The 21,037-nt window shown below is 53.7% G+C and overlaps 1 protein-coding gene across 5 annotated transcripts in view; it reads right to left on the bottom strand.

The window, feature by feature from the left end:
• Window positions 1-2,666: 2,666 nt before the first annotated feature.
• TENM3 (teneurin transmembrane protein 3) overlaps window positions 2,667-21,037 on the bottom strand; it is a 454,793-nt gene continuing 436,422 nt past the window's right edge. For all 5 annotated transcript variants that reach the window (XM_032618480.1, XM_032618479.1, XM_032618478.1 and 2 more), the window contains 3 exons: window positions 10,514-12,125; window positions 6,333-6,463; window positions 2,667-4,271 (listed from right to left, as the gene is read on the bottom strand). In XM_032618480.1, coding sequence (XP_032474371.1) covers window positions 3,516-4,271; window positions 6,333-6,463; window positions 10,514-12,125 — 2,499 coding nt within the window. In that variant the 3' untranslated portion in view covers window positions 2,667-3,515. The remainder of the gene's footprint in view (window positions 4,272-6,332; window positions 6,464-10,513; window positions 12,126-21,037) is intronic.

The raw sequence follows: 21,037 nt of genomic DNA on the forward strand, positions 1-21,037 counted from the left end.
ATTCAGACATGACTTCTGGGGAAAGCAGTGTAGAAAGTGAAAGCAGGAATTCGCATGTGTTTTTCTGGCTTACCCCCGTTCTGAGTGTGTTAACCTCTAATTCGAGGAGAAAAAAATAGACCCTTCGGCTGAGTGGAGTGACCTGATTCTTCTTCTTCTGGATCAACGTTATCAAGTTGAGGCTGTCAGTACAAAGCAAGTGTGATGAAGCCTGCCTCTTCAGACTAAACTCAAAAGCCTTGGCCAGCCAGCCTGGGATTGCTGATCTAAGCACCCCCTAAATAAGGCGGTCTAGATGTAGATGTAGACATCTCCAGGACGCTGGGAGCCTATCAGGCCCAAACTGATTGTTCTAATCAAGAGTTTTAATTGAGCACTTATTGCCAGGATCACAGGAATGAGGCCTGCTGTCAGGGAGTAACGGGTAGTATGTTTTTTTCCTTCTCCTTCTTCACAGTGATAACGTTTGGCTTTGTAGGGGCACCCTTAACGTCTTCCTAAAGTAGGCCACGGGAAGAGTTCCCTGTGAAGCGCACACCGTTGAACAGGCCATGTGGCCGGTGGACACCACAATTAGAAAAGAAAAGAAAAGATATGATCAACTGGTTGCCGATGAATCGATACCGCCACAACTGCATCTATTTACATCCTCCACCCCCAAAACACAAAAGCCATCCTGGCTGGCCCAAGGTCTTAAAAAATATATAAACACACACACACGTTGGGTTGGCTTTTATTGGAATGCCTAGATGCAATCTATAGTCATCCAGTTATGGAGAATTCAGGTCACATATAAAGTTAAGAAGGCAGATGAAAAGAACAATACAAATCAGACCAAAGTTACATCTCAAAATATCACGAGAGCGTTTTGACTGGCTGCGCCTAAAATACTTTGAATATTAATTTCTCTTTTGTAAGCTAATTCTTTTCATTACACAGTCCCCCACCTCCCTGCCAACTCTTAGAAAAAGGTCTTTTGTTTACATATTCCCCAAGGTCACTATTTCTCGTAAAACCATGTCCAGATCACAAGTCTTTTGACAAAGAAATAGCTCATTATACCCGCTAACAAGACACTAATTGGGTTGATTTGACTTCGTCTAAAATAAGCACCAGGAGATACTCCAAATCTGTTACTCAGCGGTGCCAGTGTAAAGGACCAGAGTCCATGTCAAGAGGAGGGTAAGGCTGTGACTCCACTACTGTCATGTGGTACAAGCTTTCCGTGGTCAGTACATTAGAAGCATTTCTGAGAATTTAGGCTCAGAGCCTCTTTCAACCAAAAGTACTTACAGCATGCTAAATACAGCCCTGCAGAGATGCCGTGGAACAGAACTGCAAACACCTATGTCAACAGGTAAAAAATAAAATGTAGAACAGAGCCATGTTTATGTGGTTTGAAATCTCATAGTTTTCTAAATTTGGGCTTCATAATACTCGCCAAAGGATCTCCAGGATAAAAAATATTACTGCTACTCTGTGCTTTCATTCTATTAAAATATCGGCATTCATCAGATTAATTACTTCGGTAGCTACCAGACACACAGATGGTGATAGCACTGATACTGGGAACTCAGTAGCTATCTTGAAACTTTCCCAGCCTACGGTGCAAATTCAGAGTATGTGATACACACAAAGCAGTTAAAAGTTATCTCCAGTACATCACTTGGACCTTTATGTGTACGACATGTTCACTTAGCTACGCTTTATCACCATTATACACAGAGAAAGACAGCGTGTGCGATAGCTCAATGAACTGAGAAAGGTTTTCTGAAAATATTTTTGTGGCTGAATTTAGTGCTCACGAAAGAGACGCCAGAGCGGCCAGAGCCGCACGGAAGAGCAGGTGCTCGGCGCGCGGGCACGCGGGACCGGCTGCCAGGTCACTTCCCGTGGCGTCTGCCACCCCGGGCGTCCCCGAGACAGAGCCGAGGCTGCCGTTCAAACCAGCTCCCGGGCAGGCTGGGTCGTGCGGGCTTAGGGCAGCTTTGCCTCCCTTTCTTGTCCCTCTTGGTGACCCGAGGGTCCAAACTCGAGACCGGCCGAGGGACCCTGACCTTCCCCACCTGGCTCTCTCACCACTGCTCGGTTTCTGCTCGCTTCCCTGGATCTGAAGACACATGTCTGTGGTCACGACTGCATCAGCCCCTTTCCTGCTCACAAAGGTTTCCCGAGCACCCGACGGGGTCTCTCGCCTCCATCACGAAATGAGGCTTCAAGGAACGCTAACAGTAGAACCCTGGGGTTAACGACACCAACTCCCCACGGACTTCCAGGGCCGAGAGAGGGCCAGAGAACTCCTCCCGCCCCGTTTTGGTTGTTTTGTTTCTGTTTGTTTGTTTTTGTGTTTGTATCTTCCGTTACATTCCACCAGCCTTAGTTTTCTACCGTGCCTCTTAGCTGATAATGGTCGAGGACACCGGCCTGATGAAAAAGAGAAGAGAAAGGAGACGTCCTCTGATGAGCCAGCCACCCACGTAGGACTGCACTGTCCTACCGGTCTAGCGATAGAAAGTGGCACATTTTTTTCAACCTGATACAAAAATATTAACACTTCCGGACATTATAGGCATAAGTCGTTATATCTCTACAATATAATAATTTATACTGTACAGCTATAACAGATAACAAAAGGTGCAATCCTTTTTAAAAAATCACACAGTTCACATGTTTTTATCGTTTTATTTTTAAGTATAAACTTTTTAAACACTTTACATAAATTAACTCCTCTGAGACTAATATTTGATGTACAGTAAATTGTAATTCATATAAAAATCCATAAACAACTTGTCTCACATAATTTACAAAAAAATCAGGGCTTCCTTTGCTCATCATCAGTGACAAGGATTCTGTGTGGGCTGGTGTTCTTCCCCGCGAGGCACACCACGTTGGCCTCGTAAAATCCCTTAGAAATCCCCGCCCCGGCAGAAGTCACTTGTGCCAATGTCCTTTTACAAAGCAGCACTGGGGAAGCAGTCGGGTCGTCCAGGAACAGTAACTCTGCCTCACATTCTAACATTAACAGGGATATACATCACACCCTATGCAGAGAGACTACTTCTTGTAAGCAAAAGTCGACAGCTGGGTAACATCTGGAAACACTGTGTGCATCTCTACCTTCTTTAAACACAGTGCCTCGAAGAACAGACGGCCCGGGGCAAAATGGTTGGGCTTTTTTTTTTTTTCCTTTAATGATGTTTTCCTCGCAATACTTTCCGTCCAACTGAGTGCAGCGATATGCATATGTAAACATATTCTTTAAAGCCGATCACCTTTAAGGTCATTCAGAAGAAAGGTTTTTGTTTTTGTCTGTCTGCTTTGATTTGGGGGGGGTGGTTTTTTTTTTTTTTAAGAGCAGTCTGGCTCTCCTCGGTGCCGGGGAGCCCCCTCGGCTCGCGCCCCAGACACATCTGCGCAGAGGTGGCGCTGCGCCTGGGGCTGGAGAGGCAGGCGGCCCCGCCGGCTCGGCCCCCGCGCGCCCGCGCGCGCGCGCTTCCCCGCCGCCGGCGCGGGCGTTACCTGCGGCCGATCTCGCTCTGGCGGAGGAACTGGATGTTGTCCGCGCTGTCTGCCAGCTCGGGGTACTGCTCCACCGAGAGCACGTAGTAGCCGTCGTAGCCCTGCACCCTGCCGGCGCTCAGCAGCTGCCGCTTCTCGCCCTCCGTCCAGAGGCGCGCGCCCTCCTCGCCGTCGCGCACGCGCTGCTGCTCGCGCGCCCAGGCCCGGGCGAGCGCGCGCTGCCGCGCCTGCTCCAGCACGCGCGCCCTCTCCTCGTCCAGGGTCGCGCCGTAGCGCACATGCAGCGCCAGCGCGCCGAACTGCAGCTCCACGTCCGCGAACCTGCGGGTCCTGCCGTTGACCACGGCGGTGGACTGCGACACGGTCACGTTGATGCCGTTCTCCAGCGCCCGGCGGCCGCTCGTCAGGCGCAGCGTGCCCAGGTCGCCCTCGGGCGTGCTGGTCTTGATGAAGTGGTGCGTGTCCCTGCCCTCGACGGTGAAGTGCAGGTCCTCCAGGTAGAGGGCGCTGTTGAGCACGGCCGCCACCTTGATGCAGTCCTCGTCGGCGATGTTGAGCGCGTTGGTCTGCACGCGGCCCCGGCTCACGGCCAGCATGACGCCCTTGCCGATCAGCGACTTAACCGTCGCGAACCACAGCCACGACGGCGCGCCGCTGCCCTGGCGCGCGCTGCCCCGCACCTCGGCCATCCTGCCCAGGGACAGGAAGGCCTTGGCCTGCCTCGCCACCTGCTGCTGGACTCCAAACGTGGGCTGAAAAGCGAAACAGAACAGGAGGGCGCTTTAGAGAACAGCCTCCGCCCGGGCGGGGCTCCGGCTGCGGGCAGGAAAAACGGAGGGGCGGGGGAAGGCGGGGAGCGGGGGGGCTGGGGAGAACCTCCGTCAGCTCTTGAGAGAGGCCGAGGCTTCGCCGGCCCCCGGGGTCCTCCCGCTCAGGCTGATCCCCAGTGTGTTTCGAAAGGCAGAGCGAGGTGGTAACGCCATCACGCATGGTGCTTATCAAAGCGTTTTCCTTTCTAATGGGGGCGAAACATGCAGGGCGTTTGCCTTCTCTCTCTCCGTTTCCAGATGCCCTTTTCCCAGGCTCACCCCACGAGCGGAATCAGCTTATCGGGGCGTCCACCCCAGCACCGTTCTCCATGGCAGGCTGGGGAGAAAGCACCAGCACCCAGGGGAAGGCTGGAAAGCCTGGGGGCGCTTGGCGCTGGCTCACCGCGCCCCACTTGATACGCTTTGAAAGGCGTGTGCTTTAATTCAGGCAAACTCGGCACCGTCTCCGGGTGCACAGTTTGCAGCTGCATGTGACCACTATAATCGGCCACGATGGGCGGCGCACAGTGGGACAGCTGGCAACGAGTGTTTATTACTTTAGGAAAACATTTATTTTTTTTCGCAGACTTAGGAGACAGTGGGCCTTCTACACTGGCAAGGGTTTTAAATTGGGGAGTTTTAACTCAGACAGCTCTTATACCACCAGATGTTTGTCTGGCCAGGGTTTCCCCAAATGGAAACGTGTTTCGTTTGCAGCAGTGAGGGCACATTTGTTTTTCTGCTCTCCGGGCGGCCTTGATGTCTTTGCCTTCGACTCCCTAAGCTGTCCTTATGGTATGCTTCTGAAGACAGAGGACCTGAGCCTGACTGAAAAGGCTGCCTAGGAAAAAAAGTTGGCAGTCCATTTGTACAGTAAGACTTCAGTGTTTTCAGACATGTTGGGAAGTCATCTGCCATTAGGACACGCTCAAAGGCATTAGTAAACTTCAGGATGTCTTCATGGCACTTGATCAGTGCAGATGTATTTGCAGTTAGAAGTGTCAAAATGGCTCCCAGGTCCTGGAAACTGGATGGGTTTTACTTTTTAAATGTAAAGGTGACATCTGAAAAAGGAATTGCTTTTATGTTAAGTATGAAACATGTACCAGAAAGCAGAGGTATTGGAACTGTGTAATAACTTGTGTGTGTATGTGTGTTTGAGCCAGGATTGCCTTTTCTCTTTGTATTCATTGAAATTCTAGGAAATTGGTCAAGGGGCGGGGGTGGGGGTGGGGAATGAATCTTTCTAAGAAACTCTGCGCTCTCTTCTTATCATTACGGGGTAGCCCAATTTCTTGACCTTTAATTATTCTTGCTTTAAGCTAGAAATTCTGGTGTTTCGTTGTTGCATTCCTTTCTGATCTCTGCATGGTGGGAATTAAAAGTGCCACTTTCTGAAATGGCAGCTTTGACTTTGCAATTTTCCATTCTTTCTCCGTTTCTTTTATTTCCCAGAACAGTTCCAGGCTTCCTGCTCTGTTCTTTTCAGGAAAATTCCATAAACACCTAGTAGTAGGTGGTGCCTTACCAGAGGCCATTTTATTTTTATTTTTAATCCTTTCCCTTGAAACACTGCCAGTATTTTAAGGAAGTGGAACTTTGTGGCATTGCTTGCGAGCTGCTAATTTGTGACATGAACCCCCCCGCCCTCCTGTTTATTGTATCTTTGCCTTAAGGTCCCAAATACTATAAATGTGCGTTCCTGGGGTTCTCTGTAGAAACCCTGCACTCAAAAATGAGCTTTCACATTTTATTACCTTTTGATAATGCTTTTCTCTGTTTGTATTAGCATCACTAAAACCAGATTTAAGCCTGTTTCACAGGCCCCTGATTTGCTGAACAGAAATGCAAGAGGGAAGTGGTGCTTTCTTTCCTGAAAGAGTCAAAAAAATTAAAAATGGTCTTTGGTACAGTTTTCACCCGGGTAGTCTGATTAAGCAGGGGAAAATAAGGTGCAAGTAAGCCCTTTATCACCTTTTCATGGTTTTGCTTTTTGTCTCTTACCGGTACATCATCCCACTGCTGACTCTTCACCAGTTCGTAAGAAGGCTCCGTTAGATCGAATTTGGGGACAGGGAACCCAGGAATGGCATTGTGCAGATGGAAGCCAAATGTCACCAGCCAGCTGTTAACATCTAGGAAAAGAAGGTTCCAAATGAAAGGCCTTAGAGTTTATCTTGTGCTTTCCTGCACTGAAAGCCTTACCGTAAAACCCACATTCGCAAACAATGACCCTGAAAAAGAGCCCATGTTTGCCATCACCCTACAATTAAAAACTGACTCTAGACCCAGCAATCCCACTCCTGGGCATATACCCTGAGAAAACCATAATTCAAACAGAGTCATGTACCAAAATGTTCACTGCAGCTCTATTTACAATAGCCCGGAGATGGAAGCAACCTAAGTGTCCATCATCGGATGAATGGATAAAGAAGACGTGGCACATGTATACAATGGAATATTACTCAGCCATAAAAAGAAACGAAATTGAGTTATTTGTAGTGAGGTGGATGGACCTAGAGTCTGTCATACAGAGTGAAGTAAGTCAGAAAGAGAAAAACAAATATAGTATGCTAACACATATATATGGAATGTAAGAAAAAACAAAAAAAGGTCATGAAGAACCTAGGGGTACGACAGGAATAAAGACACAGACCTACTAGAGAATGGACTTGAGGATACAGGGAGGGGGCAGGGTAAGCTGTGACAAAGACAGTGGCATGGACATATATACACTACCAAACGTAAAATAGATAGCTAGTGGGAAGCAGCTGCATAGCACAGGGAGGTCAGCTCGGTGCTTTGTGACCACCTAGAGGGGTGGGATAGGGAGGGTGGGAGGGAGACGCAAGAGGGAGGAGATATGGGGATATATGTATACGTATAGCTGATTCACTTTGTTATACAGCAGAAACTAACACACCATTGTAAAGCAATTATACTCTAATAAAGATGTTTAAAAAAACCGACTATTTTCAGACACGATGACAATAACTTCAGTAGCAGAACGAAGTGAGACAGGGCTGCAGACAATGCAGATAACAGAGACTCACCTCGACAGAGGGGGTACACGGTCCCTTGTGCTGGTGATGGTGATAAAAAATGCGAATAACAACGCCCAGAAACACGAAACAGACAGCGTTGTCGACAACAAATGGCATTTGTAGTTAGTAAAGGCTGGTCTTAAATAGAAGTCGTGTGTTATTAGCTTTCAAAAGCGACTGCCCAAGGATATGCAGGCTTCCACCACCCATTTCCTATTAATAAGAACCCTGAATTGCGGGTATGAAGATCAACCGTTGATTCTTAAAGATGAATGGTGAAAGCTGGCCAAGCTGGCCAAGGGCACAGGCGTTCTGATCCCATCAGTTCTGACTACACAGGCTCACTGTGCACAGGTGGAGACAAACTTTGGGGGAGAGAAGAAGCTGGAAACCTTTAAGATGGTATTTTAAAATGTCACCACGTGACTCCAGAAGCCATTAAGCTGAAAATAAGGCTTTGATTCTGTTCCGGAGGTTCTAATGTTACGGAACTAGGCAGCAGGCTTGCAGCTTCACGAGTACAGTTGGGTGTAGTTTACTTTATATACTAAGCACATTGCTGGAAAACTCGAAATTGCATTTCACCTAATATATTTTATGCTGTTCCATCTCTCTTTTGATATTTTTCAGAAAATGCTGCCGTGGCATTCCCTGCCACCCACATTGCTAGGAGAGGATGAATCCAGGAGCTGTGGGCTTTCCAGCCTTTCAGCCACTGTCAACACCTCTTAAATAACCAGTGGTAAACTGCTTGTCAGAATGATGAAGGCCACTTGTTCCCCATTTCCTTCTCCAAGGCACAGACTCTCACTTCATTGCCAGGCTGGCAGGTCCCTTTGTGCAGGCATCATATAGGCTATAAACCCAGTGGTGTCCTCCCTGTTTTAAGTGGAGGGTTGCTGGTGGTGGAGGAGGATAGAAAGTAACACACTTGTGTGTGTGTGCGCGCATGTGTGCGTAAGATTACAGGGGGCTTGTATGTTAGAGAAAATTCTTTTGGATGGGGCAGTGCTGGGGGCAAAGGTACCCTACTGTGAACAATGTCTGTGAAGCAGTGAAAATCAGAGGCTCCTATCAAGTGTTGAAAATTACTGCCCAACAAGTGGGACGTGAAGGCAGGTAAGTACAGAAAACCCTGAAGGAGAATTCCATAAGGGTGTTGCTGAATGAGGACGCCGAGAGAAGGGACACGGACGGAACTGGCTCGCGAGGGAGAGGGCTACGAAAAGCCCAGGAAAGTGGGAGGCAGATGTGCAGTGAACCGGGGGTGGAGAGCTGCGCCGAAAACAGCCGTCTGGGGACGCCTCAAGCGCTGGGCGAGAAAGACAGCCGGAAGGAGGACCTAACGCGAGCCAAAAGCGAACAGAACAGAAAACTCCAGAATAACCTTCCTCTAGGAAACATAAATATAGCCAGGAGGTTAACTGTGGCAGAGTGTGGCTCAGGAATGGAAGGTGGAAACAGAAGGCTTCAGAATCCCTGCAGCAGGGCACGAGGGGAGATCTCAGCTCACCAGAGGGAAGTAAGGGAAGCAGGATGGACGTTCCTCACAAAGCTACGAATGGAATTACCATATGATCCAGCAGTCTCTCTTCTGCATATTTATCCAAAAATACAAAGACACTAATTCGAAAGGATACATCCACCCCTAGGTTCACTGCAGCATTCTTTACAATAGCCAAGATATGGAAACAACCTAAGTGCTTATCAATAGATGAATGGATAGAGAAGATATGGTATGTGTGTACACACACACACAATGGAATATGAGTCACAAAAAGAATGAAATCTTGCCATTTGTGACAACGTGGATGCATGGACCTTGAGGGTATGACGCTAAGTGAAGTAATTCAGACGGAGAAAGGCAAACACGGTATGACTTCGCTCGTAATGTACAACGTTTTTTTTTTTTTTTTGGCCGCGTTGTGCAGTTTGTGGGATCTTAATTCCCTGACCAGGGACTGAACCCAGACCTTTGGCAGTGAAAACACCAGAGTCTTACCAACTGGACCACCAGGGAATTCCCCTAACTCAGATGATATAAAAAAACCAAATAAATGACCAAACCAAACCAAACATGTAGATACAGAGGACAGAGTAGTGGTTACCAGAAGGGCAGGAGGTGGGGAGGACAAAGCGGGGAAACGGCATCAACTGTGTATGGTGACGGATGTCACGTAAGTTTGTGTTGGCAAGGACGCTGTCGTGTGTACAGAAGTAGAAACAGAATGTTGTACACATGAAACATATAATGTTGTAAAGCAATGTTACCTCAATAAAGAGTAAAGAAGCTGCTCGTTAAAGGGAACCAGAGTCACGCTTGCAAGGACTCGTCTCTGTTTCACATCCTGGTGCTTCTGTGGTGGCAGAAGGGGAACTCAATGTTTTAAATTGGATCATGCATTGAATTTGGAAAGGTCTTAAAACTATACCCATACTGGCAGAAAAACTAATGTGTTCCTTAGCAGTGCCACCGTACAGGAACACTGCCCTAACTGGTGATGAAGACAGTAGTATAAGAGGACAGAACTGAGGAGAGAAACAGGATCCACTGGCTAAGCATCACTGCCCCCAGGCGACAGTGGGGAAGAGGGAGTTATCACACCTCCCAGGGATGGGCTGCTGAGTCACGTGGTGTCGTGTTCCTTACTGATTCCTTCATTAGAACTTGACACGTGTAAAAGGAAAACCTCCCTCACACATTTGTAAGGCAGTCACTATTTAAAGCAGAATTGCATACGTTACTGTATTTAATACCACAAAGCAGGCATTGCTCTCCCCAGTTTACTTTTAAGGAAACAGACTCAAAAAGTCATGTGACTTGGCTATAAAGCGTTGGAATTGGAACTCCAATTTGGGGACTCCAAGTTCCCCGTGTTTTCTGCACCCCCACGTCCCTTCCCTTCCTTAAGTGACTGGATTGCACGTCATTTCAGAAACCTGTGGTCTTGGGCACTGGCAGGCAGAATAGGAAGCAACGAACTATGTCTCAGTGTCCCTCTGTGGTTTCTCCTTGGTTTCATCTAAAAGGTTAGGCATTTGATTTTGCATGAGGGAGGCGCACAGTTAAACTACGGGCCGTTATTTCGTGTGTTAATCCAGTGATTAAAGTACTTGGAAAGGAAAAACAATTACACTTACCTGTGATGTAGTCTTTCACATCATGGATTTTGCTTGCAGGGTTGTTATTCCTAAACATGTACAGGTTAAAGGGAGCTGGGTCCTTCCCAATCCTTTTCCAGATTTCTATGTCAGGCGTTGTCCATCGTCCTGCCAAAATGTCATAATCCCTTTCTCCAAAGTGGATTAATTTTGTGAGCGGGTCATACAAGCCACCATGAAATCCAATCACCAGCTGAAAGTCAATGTTGGAGTCAAAATAGATTTCGCCGTATGCGGTGTACTGAATCTGTTTGAGCATAAGCCCGTTGCTGCTGAAGACAGCCAGTGGTGTCCCTGTGTTGTCTGATGCGATGTAGAATTCATCCCCGCTGCTGATTTCCATGGCAAAAAGATGTCCTTGGAGATCATAATAGAGGGAGGTGATCTCTGAACTCGAATGGTTGTAGACGTGAGTAATCCTGGTGGGATAAGTGAGGTCTGCGTAAAAAAACTGCAGGTGCTGTCCCAGACTGGTCTTGCTAGACACACGCCTTCCCAGGCCGTCGTAACGATAGATCACTGTCCAGCCGCTGCCTTTACTGTACACTCGGGTCAGAAGCCCCTTGGAGCTGTACTCAAAGATCTCTGTGCCTCTTTGACGCAGGAAGCCATCTTCATCCAACCGGTACTGAACATCGCCCAGTCGGGTGATCCTGTCTCGCAGGTCATAGCGAAGAGGCGTCAAGCGCGCGCTGTTACTTGGGTTCAGTAGGTGGAGGTTTCCATTCAGGTCGTAGTTGTAACGCCACGTAATTTTTTCATTCAGATAAACTGTCTGCAGCTGTCCGTCGACATCGTACTCATAAGCATATTTGGTAGTGTTGGCGAAGGGCCCTATTTTAATCTCTCTCTTGGTTACCCGACCCATGTTATCATACTGAATTGTAATCCAGTACATGAGTGACCTGAAGATCTCATATTGAATTTCCTTGATGCGGCCGTGAGCGTCAAAGTGCTTCGTGTAAGTCATTACAGCTGTGGAAATGATCTGGTTAATATCATAATATATAACTCCAAATTTTCCAAACTGCTCCACTTTTCCAGAAATGTCATCGAACTGATAGAGGTCAATGGGCAGCGGAGTTTCATTGATGACACCCTGCATGCTGGTCACCCGAAAGCTGTTGTCATAGCTGTAGTCGAATCTCGCGTTCACCATCCCATCTTCACTAAAGCGGAAGATCTGTCTGTCAATGAGAGGTCCAATTTGCCTGTATCTGATGGTGCAAATAAAACCATCACTCTGGAGGTTTACCGTTTTGAGGACTCCTGCCGTTTCATCGTAGGTAAAACTGACTCTCGTGCTATCGTATAAGATTTCTGAGAGCCTGGTCTGCCTCCTGTACTTGAATAGGACCCTCCGACTCGTACCCAGGAAGGCCGTCTGGAGAAGCAGCCCGCCCTCGTTGTAGTCCGTGATGACGGAGGCATTGCTCTCCGGGGGGTTGTATATGTTACGGTAATAGCCGATGGAGCGGATGGTCTGCATTGTGTGGCGAGCCACGCTGGGCATGGTGATGGCCGACAGCTGGTCCCACGTGTCGTACTCAAAGATGTACTGCCGCTGGCTATGCAGCAGAAGCACCATGGACTGCAAAGAGAGGACAGACCGTTAGCCGGCACTCGCGAATGGCGGAGGTAGTGACCACAAACGCGCAAAACACTCCCCTTGAGAGAGTGGTTTTCATTCCAACTGGGTCTCCTTGACTTTCCACGTCGCTACCGATTTCCTGCCTAATTTGCCTGGATGCTTAATTGTGAGGGGTTCTGCAGTGAGTGTCTCAGGTCTCAGGACCGTACCTTTCTTTTTTTTTTTTTCAGGCATTCATAGCCAAGCAGAAGATTGTCCATGGATTCCGGTAAGTCGTAATACGGGCACGAGCAAAGCTGCTTCAAAGACAACATTTCAAGGGGAAAACAGCATATGGGAAGTGCAGTCCTGTCCATAATTAGCAATTATTTAGTAAGGTGGCTTTTCCCCCTCATTTGATTGAAGAACCACTCAAATCATGTTTTAATTTCCAGTGCATTTGGGGAAGGAGCAAAGCATTCAAAACATTACTTTATAAAGAGGAAACACAGGGCTTCCCTGGTGGCGCAGTGGTTAAGAATCTGCCTGCCAATGCAGGGGACATGGGTTCGAGCCTTGGTCCGGGAAGATCCCACATGCCACGGAGCAACTAAGCCCGTGTGTCACAACTACTGAGCCTGCGCTCTAGAGCCCGTGAGCCACGACTACTAAGCCCGCGTGCTACAACTACTGAAGCCCACGCGCCTAGAGCCCGTGCTCTGTGCCCCGCAACGAAGAGTAGCCCCCACTTGCCGCAACTAGAGAAAGCCCGCATACAGCAACGAAGACCCAATGCAGCCAAAAATAAATAAATAAAATAAATTTATTAAAAATAAATAAAGAAGAAACATAAAATTAGCCCAAAATGGATCATGTGTACCTAAAGTATCAACAGCAACAAACACTGCTACAAACAAATCACTCGGTGAATGAGAGCTGTCAATGCCCTTATTAGGAACATGGATCCAGATATTCTGTTTGTTTGTTTGCAGATTCTTAAATGGCATCTGTAATGACAGGAAAATCTGAATTCTGAAATTTCCTTTTGTGAGAACCAAATCAGACTTGTACCTCAGGTGCGGGGAGGATGGTTCCTGGGCTACAGACTTGCTTTGGTGCTAAATTATGAGGTGAATAGATAGATAAATAAAAATAAGCTCTGGGGCTTCCCTGGTGGCGCAGTGGTTGAGAGCCCGCCTGCCGATGCAGGGGACACGGGTTCGTGCCCCGGTCCGGGAGGATCCCACATGCCGCAGAGCGGCTGGGCCCGTGAGCCATGGCTGCTGAGCCTGCGCGTCCGGAGCCTGTGCTCCGCAACGGGAGAGGCCACAACAGTGAGAGGCCCGCGTACCCACCCCCGCAAAAAAATAAAAATAAAAATAAGCTCTTTATATTTGGCAAGTAATTGCAGAAAGACAAAAGACAATGTATTAGGCCAACGTGAGACAAGGCCAACCTGGAGGCTGGTTAGGTAGCTCTTGCCGTGGTGCAGTGCATGGGTGGTTCTATCCTCTGAGGAAGCCCCCTCTAAAACTTGTTAGACCGAATGGAAGGATGGCCAAACTGGGAGGTGGTTAGATTAGGAGCCCACTTCCCCACCTACCCTCCGCACCGGAACTCGCTCTTTGCTTTTGACACAGAAACGCATAACCCCGTGTCCAAGGCTCATTCTTTGCTCCTTCTTTTTTTTTTTTTTTTTTGCGGTACGCAGGCCTCTCACTGCTGTGGCCTCTCCCGTTGCGGAGCACAGGCTCCGGACGCACAGGCTCAGCGGCCATGGCTCACGGGCCCAGCCGCTCTGCGGCCTGTGGGATCTTCCCGGACCAGGGCACGAACCCGTGTTCCCTGCATCGGCAGGCGGACTCTCAACCACTGCGCCACCAGGGAAGCCCTCTTTGCTTCTTTATCGTCCACCATTTTCAGAAGCAGTTTGCCTGACTAACGCTTCTGCAGAACCTCCTCTCTGGGCACATCTAGGGGCAATTTTTGTGCACAGACTCCGCGGCAACAGTCTTGAGACTTGTTCCTGGTGGTCTGCAGCCTTCCGAGGAAGCCTGGACTGCTGCCGAATTCACAGGCCCAGGACCCAGTGCTGCAGAGTCATTCAGAATCACAGCTCACGGCAGGTAGTAATACTCCTTACTTGGCCATGGATAAGTTGTGGCTTAGGGTGCCTATCCTAGCGAGGAAATGGAAATAGTCTGGGTGGATTTTAGAGATTTGGGAGAGATGGTGAGAAAGTGCTTGTTGGCGTTTCTCATCCCTGTTGATACCTGGACGTGATCTCGGTCACTGCTGGTGTCATTTTGTGACAGTGGCCCTTACCAGTCACACGCCCCTTTGCTCCCTTTAAAGATTTTTCAGTCACATTACGGTCACCACTCTCAATTTTGGGGGCCTGAGAGTTTATTTTGTTTGTTTATTTATTTATTTATTTTTGGCCTCACTGCTCGGCTCGCGGGATCTTAGCTCCTTGAGCAGGGATTAAACCCACACACTAGCATTGGCAGCACGGAGCCCTAGCCACTGGACCGCCAGGGAATTCCCAGTCTGGGGGTTTATATTTCTGTCGCTCTTCTCTGTAATGCGCTTAATTTAAATTGGGAAGAGTGTTGCAGAATGAGGTAGTGTTCCACTCCCAGCAACTTCAGGCAGGAGTGTTCTCGGGGCTTGTAGGTTGCAGGATGAGCTATTCTCCAGGTGTCGGTATTTGCTCTCAGGAAAGTAAGTGTGGAGGGGGCTTACTCTGTGCTCTCTCAACAAATAACAGCCGGAGGACTAACCATAGCGTGTGATGACGAGTCTGGAGGGAAACTGTCACCTAATGGGTCTCCTCCGTGGTCTCAGGGGTGCGTCTCTTCTAAGGACGGCACATAGGCGGGTTTGCAAGAGGAGAAATTGGCAAGTAGGGTGGTAGCTGGAAGCACTGGAGAGTTAGCGGGCTGCCTGAAGGTGAACTCTGAACACGAACTGGTCCTCAGGAAGAGGAAGTAGCCAGGACGGCTCAGGTGCAGGGGAGAGGTAGGTCCAGAGCATCTCTGGTGGAGACACCACGGGGCGAGTGAGCGCGACAGTGACGTGCGTGTGAGTGTTCGGAGTACAGGGTTATTCTGTGTAACCGAGGAGGGGCAGGCAGTGAGGCTGGGAGCTGTGTCTGTGCCTCTGCTGCCGTGTGGCCGCAGGCAGTGTGGGTGCGCTGAGCTGAGAGGCACTGAGCTGAGAGGCCGCTGGCAGTGTGGGTGCGCTGAGCTGAGAGGCACCGAGCTGAGAGGCTGCAGGCAGTGTGGGTGCGCTGAGCTGAGAGGCACCGAGCTGAGAGGCCGCAGGCAGTGTGGGTGCCCTGAGCTGAGAGGCCGCAGGCAGTGTGGGTGCCCTGAGCTGAGAGGCACTGAGCTGAGAGGCCGCTGGCAGTGTGGGTGCCCTGAGCTGAGAGGCACTGAGCTGAGAGGCCGCAGGCAGTGTGGGTGCCTTGAGCTGAGAGGCCGCTGGCAGTGTGGGTGCCCTGAGCTGAGAGGCACTGAGCTGAGAGGCCGCAGGCAGTGTGGGTGCCTTGAGCTGAGAGGCCGCTGGCAGTGTGGGTGCGCTGAGCTGAGAGGCACTGAGCTGAGTGGCCGCAGGCAGTGTGGGTGCCCTGAGCTGAGAGGCACTGAGCTGAGAGGCCGCAGGCAGTGTGGGTGCCCTGAGCTGAGAGGCACTGAGCTGAGAGGCCGCTGGCAGTGTGGGTGCCCTGAGCTGAGAGGCACTGAGCTGAGAGGCCGCAGGCAGTGTGGGTGCCTTGAGCTGAGAGGCCGCAGGCAGTGTGGGTGCCTTGAGCTGAGAGGCCGCAGGCAGTGTGGGTGCCCTGAGCTGAGAGGCCGCAGGCAGTGTGGGTGCCCTGAGCTGAGAGGCACTGAGCTGAGAGGCCGCTGGCAGTGTGGGTGCCCTGAGCTGAGAGGCACTGAGCTGAGAGGCCGCAGGCAGTGTGGGTGCCCTGAGCTGAGAGGCCGCTGGCAGTGTGGGTGCGCTGAGCTGAGAGGCACTGAGCTGAGAGGCCGCTGGCAGTGTGGGTGCCTTGAGCTGAAAGGCCGCTGGCAGTGTGGGTGCGCTGAGCTGAGAGGCACCGAGCTGAGAGGCTGCAGGCAGTGTGGGTGCCCTGAGCTGAGAGGCCGCAGGCAGTGTGGGTGCCCTGAGCTGAGAGGCACTGAGCTGAGAGGCCGCTGGCAGTGTGGGTGCCCTGAGCTGAGAGGCTGCAGGCAGTGTGGGTGCCCTGAACTGAGAGGCAATGAGCTGAGAGGCCGCTGGCAGTGTGGGTGCCCTGAGCTGAGAGGCCGCTGGCAGTGTGGGTGCCCTGAGCTGAGAGGCACTGAGCTGAGAGGCCGCAGGCAGTGTGGGTGCCTTGAGCTGAGAGGCCGCTGGCAGTGTGGGTGCCCTGAGCTGAGAGGCACTGAGCTGAGAGGCCGCAGGCAGTGTGGGTGCCCTGAGCTGAGAGGCACTGAGCTGAGAGGCCGCAGGCAGTGTGGGTGCCCTGAGCTGAGAGGCCGCTGGCAGTGTGGGTGCGCTGAGCTGAGAGGCACTGAGCTGAGAGGCCGCTGGCAGTGTGGGTGCCCTGAGCTGAGAGGCACTGAGCTGAGAGGCCGCTGGCAGTGTGGGTGCCCTGAGCTGAGAGGCACTGAGCTGAGAGGCCGCTGGCAGTGTGGGTGCCCTGAGCTGAGAGGCACTGAGCTGAGAGGCCGCTGGCAGTGTGGGTGCCCTGAGCTGAGAGGCACTGAGCTGAGAGGCCGCTGGCAGTGTGGGTGCCCTGAGCTGAGAGGCACTGAGCTGAGAGGCCGCTGGCAGTGTGGGTGCCCTGAGCTGAGAGGCCGCTGGCAGTGTGGGTGCCCTGAGCTGAGAGGCTGCAGGCAGTGTGGGTGCCCTGAGCTGAGAGGCACTGAGCTGAGAGGCCGCTGGCAGTGTGGGTGCCCTGAGCTGAGAGGCCGCTGGCAGTGTGGGTGCCCTGAGCTGAGAGGCACCGAGCTGAGAGGCCGCAGGCAGTGTGGGTGCCCTGAGCTGAGAGGCACTGAGCTGAGAGGCCGCAGGCAGTGTGGGTGCCATGAGCTGAGAGGCACCGAGCTGAGAGGCCGCTGGCAGTGTGGGTGCGCTGAGCTGAGAGGCACCGAGCTGAGAGGCCGCAGGCAGTGTGGGTGCCCTGAGCTGAGAGGCCGCAGGCAGTGTGGGTGCCCTGAGCTGAGAGGCACTGAGCTGAGAGGCCGCAGGCAGTGGGGGTGCGCTGAGCTGAGAGGCACTGAGCTGAGAGGCCGCAGGCAGTGTGGGTGCACTGAGCTGAGAGGCACTGAGCTGAGAGGCCGCAGGCAGTGGGGGTGCGCTGAGCTGAGAGGCACTGAGCTGAGAGGCCGCAGGCAGTGTGGGTGCGCTGAGCTGAGAGGCACCGAGCTGAGAGGCCGCAGGCAGTGTGGGTGCCCTGAGCTGAGAGGCCGCAGGCAGTGTGGGTGCCCTGAGCTGAGAGGCACTGAGCTGAGAGGCCGCAGGCAGTGTGGGTGCGCTGAGCTGAGAGGCACCGAGCTGAGAGGCCGCAGGCAGTGTGGGTGCACTGAGCTGAGAGGCCGCTGGCAGTGTGGGTGCCCTGAGCTGAGAGGCACCGAGCTGAGAGGCCGCAGGCAGTGTGGGTGCCCTGAGCTGAGAGGCACTGAGCTGAGAGGCCGCAGGCAGTGTGGGTGCCCTGAGCTGAGAGGCACTGAGCTGAGAGGCCGCTGGCAGTGTGGGTGCGCTGAGCTGAGAGGCACCGAGCTGAGAGGCTGCAGGCAGTGTGGGTGCCCTGAGCTGAGAGGCCGCTGGCAGTGTGGGTGCCCTGAGCTGAGAGGCCGCTGGCAGTGTGGGTGCCCTGAGCTGAGAGGCACTGAGCTGAGAGGCCGCTGGCAGTGTGGGTGCCCTGAGCTGAGAGGCCGCTGGCAGTGTGGGTGCCCTGAGCTGAGAGGCACTGAGCTGAGAGGCCGCAGGCAGTGTGGGTGCCCTGAGCTGAGAGGCACTGAGCTGAGAGGCCGCTGGCAGTGTGGGTGCCCTGAGCTGAGAGGCCGCAGGCAGTGTGGGTGCCCTGAGCTGAGAGGCACTGAGCTGAGAGGCCGCTGGCAGTGTGGGTGCCCTGAGCTGAGAGGCCGCTGGCAGTGTGGGTGCCCTGAGCTGAGAGGCACCGAGCTGAGAGGCCGCAGGCAGTGTGGGTGCCCTGAGCTGAGAGGCACTGAGCTGAGAGGCCGCAGGCAGTGTGGGTGCCCTGAGCTGAGAGGCACCGAGCTGAGAGGCCGCTGGCAGTGTGGGTGCCCTGAGCTGAGAGGCACTGAGCTGAGAGGCCGCAGGCAGTGTGGGTGCACTGAGCTGAGAGGCACTGAGCTGAGAGGCCGCAGGCAGTGTGGGTGCCCTGAGCTGAGAGGCCGCTGGCAGTGTGGGTGCGCTGAGCTGAGAGGCACTGAGCTGAGAGGCCGCTGGCAGTGTGGGTGCCCTGAGCTGAGAGGCACTGAGCTGAGAGGCTGCTGGCAGTGTGGGTGCCCTGAGCTGAGAGGCACTGAGCTTAGAGGCCGCAGGCAGTGTGGGTGCCCTGAGCTGAGAGGCACTGAGCTGAGAGGCCGCTGGCAGTGTGGGTGCCCTGAGCTGAGAGGCACCGAGCTGAGAGGCCGCAGGCAGTGTGGGTGCCCTGAGCTGAGAGGCACTGAGCTGAGAGGCCGCTGGCAGTGTGGGTGCCCTGAGCTGAGAGGCACCGAGCTGAGAGGCCGCAGGCAGTGTGGGTGCGCTGAGCTGAGAGGCACTGAGCTGAGAGGCCGCAGGCAGTGTGGGTGCCCTGAGCTGAGAGGCACTGAGCTGAGAGGCCGCTGGCAGTGTGGGTGCCCTGAGCTGAGAGGCACTGAGCTGAGAGGCCGCTGGCAGTGTGGGTGCCCTGAGCTGAGAGGCCGCTGGCAGTGTGGGTGCGCTGAGCTGAGAGGCACTGAGCTGAGAGGCCGCAGGCAGTGTGGGTGCCCTGAGCTGAGAGGCCGCAGGCAGTGTGGGTGCCCTGAGCTGAGAGGCACTGAGCTGAGAGGCCGCTGGCAGTGTGGGTGCCCTGAGCTGAGAGGCCGCAGGCAGTGTGGGTGCCCTGAGCTGAGAGGCACTGAGCTGAGAGGCCGCTGGCAGTGTGGGTGCCCTGAGCTGAGAGGCCGCTGGCAGTGTGGGTGCCCTGAGCTGAGACGCACCGAGCTGAGAGGCCGCAGGCAGTGTGGGTGCCCTGAGCTGAGAGGCACTGAGCTGAGAGGCCGCAGGCAGTGTGGGTGCCCTGAGCTGAGAGGCACCGAGCTGAGAGGCCGCTGGCAGTGTGGGTGCCCTGAGCTGAGAGGCACTGAGCTGAGAGGCCGCAGGCAGTGTGGGTGCCCTGAGCTGAGAGGCCGCTGGCAGTGTGGGTGCCCTGAGCTGAGAGGCACCTGAGCTGAGAGGCCCGCTAGGCAGTGTGGGTGCCCTGAGCTGAGAGGCACCGAGCTGAGAGGCTGCAGGCAGTGTGGGTGGCCTGAGCTGAGAGGCACTGAGCTGAGAGGCCGCATGGCAGTGTGGGTGCCCTGAGCTGAGAGGCCGCATGCAGTGTGGGTGCCCTGAGCTGAGAGGCACTGAGCTGAGAGGACCGCAGGCAGTGTGGGTGCGCTGAGCTGAGAGGCACTGAGGCTGAGAGGCCGCTGGCAGTGTGGGTGCCCTGAGCTGAGAGGCACTGAGCTGAGAGGCCGCTGGCAGTGTGGGTGCCCTGAGCTGAGAGGCCCGCTGGCAGGTGTGGGTGCGCTGAGCTGAGAGGCACTGAGCTGAGAGGCCGCAGGCAGTGTTGGGTGCCCTGAGCTGAGAGGCCGCAGGCAGTGTGGGTGCCCTGAGCTGAGAGGCACTGAGCTGAGAGGCCGCTGGCAGTGTGGGTGCCCTGAGCTGAGAGGCTGCAGGCAGTGTGGGTGCCCTGAACTGAGAGGCAATGAGCTGAGAGGCCGCTGGCAGTGTGGGTGCCCTGAGCTGAGAGGCCGCTGGCAGTGTGGGTGCCCTGAGCTGAGAGGCACTGAGCTGAGAGGCCGCAGGCAGTGTGGGTGCCTTGAGCTGAGAGGCGCTGGCAGTGTGGGGTGCCCTGAGTCTGAGAGGCACTGAGCTGAGATGGCCGCAGGCAGTGTGGGTGCCCTTGAGCTGAGAGGCCGCTGGGCAGTGTGGGTGCGCTGAGCTGAGAGGCACTGAGCTGAGAGGGCGCAGGGCAGTGTGGGTGCCCTGAGCTGAGAGGCACTGAGCTGAGAGGCCGCGGCAGTGTGGGTGCCCTGAGCTGAGAGGCACTGAGCTGAGAGGCCGCTGGCAGTGTTGGTGCCCTGAGCTGAGAGGCACTGAGCTGAGACGGCCGCTGGCAGTGTGGGTGCCCTGAGCTGAGAGGGACCGAGCTGAGAGGCCGCTGGCAGTGTGGGTGCGCTGAGCTGAGAGGCACCGAGCTGAGAGGCCGCAGGCAGTGTGGGTGCCCTGAGCTGAGAGGCCGCAGGCAGTGTGGGTGCCCTGAGCTGAGAGGCACCGAGCTGAGAGGCCGCTGGCAGTGTGGGTGCCCTGAGCTGAGAGGCACCGAGCTGAGAGGCCGCAGGCAGTGTGGGTGCCCTGAGCTGAGAGGCACTGAGCTGAGAGGCCGCTGGCAGTGTGGGTGCGCTGAGCTGAGAGGCACTGAGCTGAGAGGCCGCTGGCAGTGTGGGTGCCTTGAGCTGAGAGGCCGCTGGCAGTGTGGGTGCGCTGAGCTGAGAGGCACTGAGCTGAGAGGCCGCTGGCAGTGTGGGTGCCCTGAGCTGAGAGGCCGCAGGCAGTGTGGGTGCCCTGAGCTGAGAGGCACTGAGCTGAGAGGCCGCAGGCAGTGTGGGTGCCCTGAGCTGAGAGGCACTGAGCTGAGAGGCCGCAGGCAGTGTGGGTGCCCTGAGCTGAGAGGCACTGAGCTGAGAGGCCGCAGG

This window comes from Phocoena sinus, chromosome 21 (genome assembly GCF_008692025.1).
Source record: "Phocoena sinus isolate mPhoSin1 chromosome 21, mPhoSin1.pri, whole genome shotgun sequence".
NCBI classification, from domain to species: Eukaryota; Metazoa; Chordata; class Mammalia; order Artiodactyla; family Phocoenidae; genus Phocoena; species Phocoena sinus.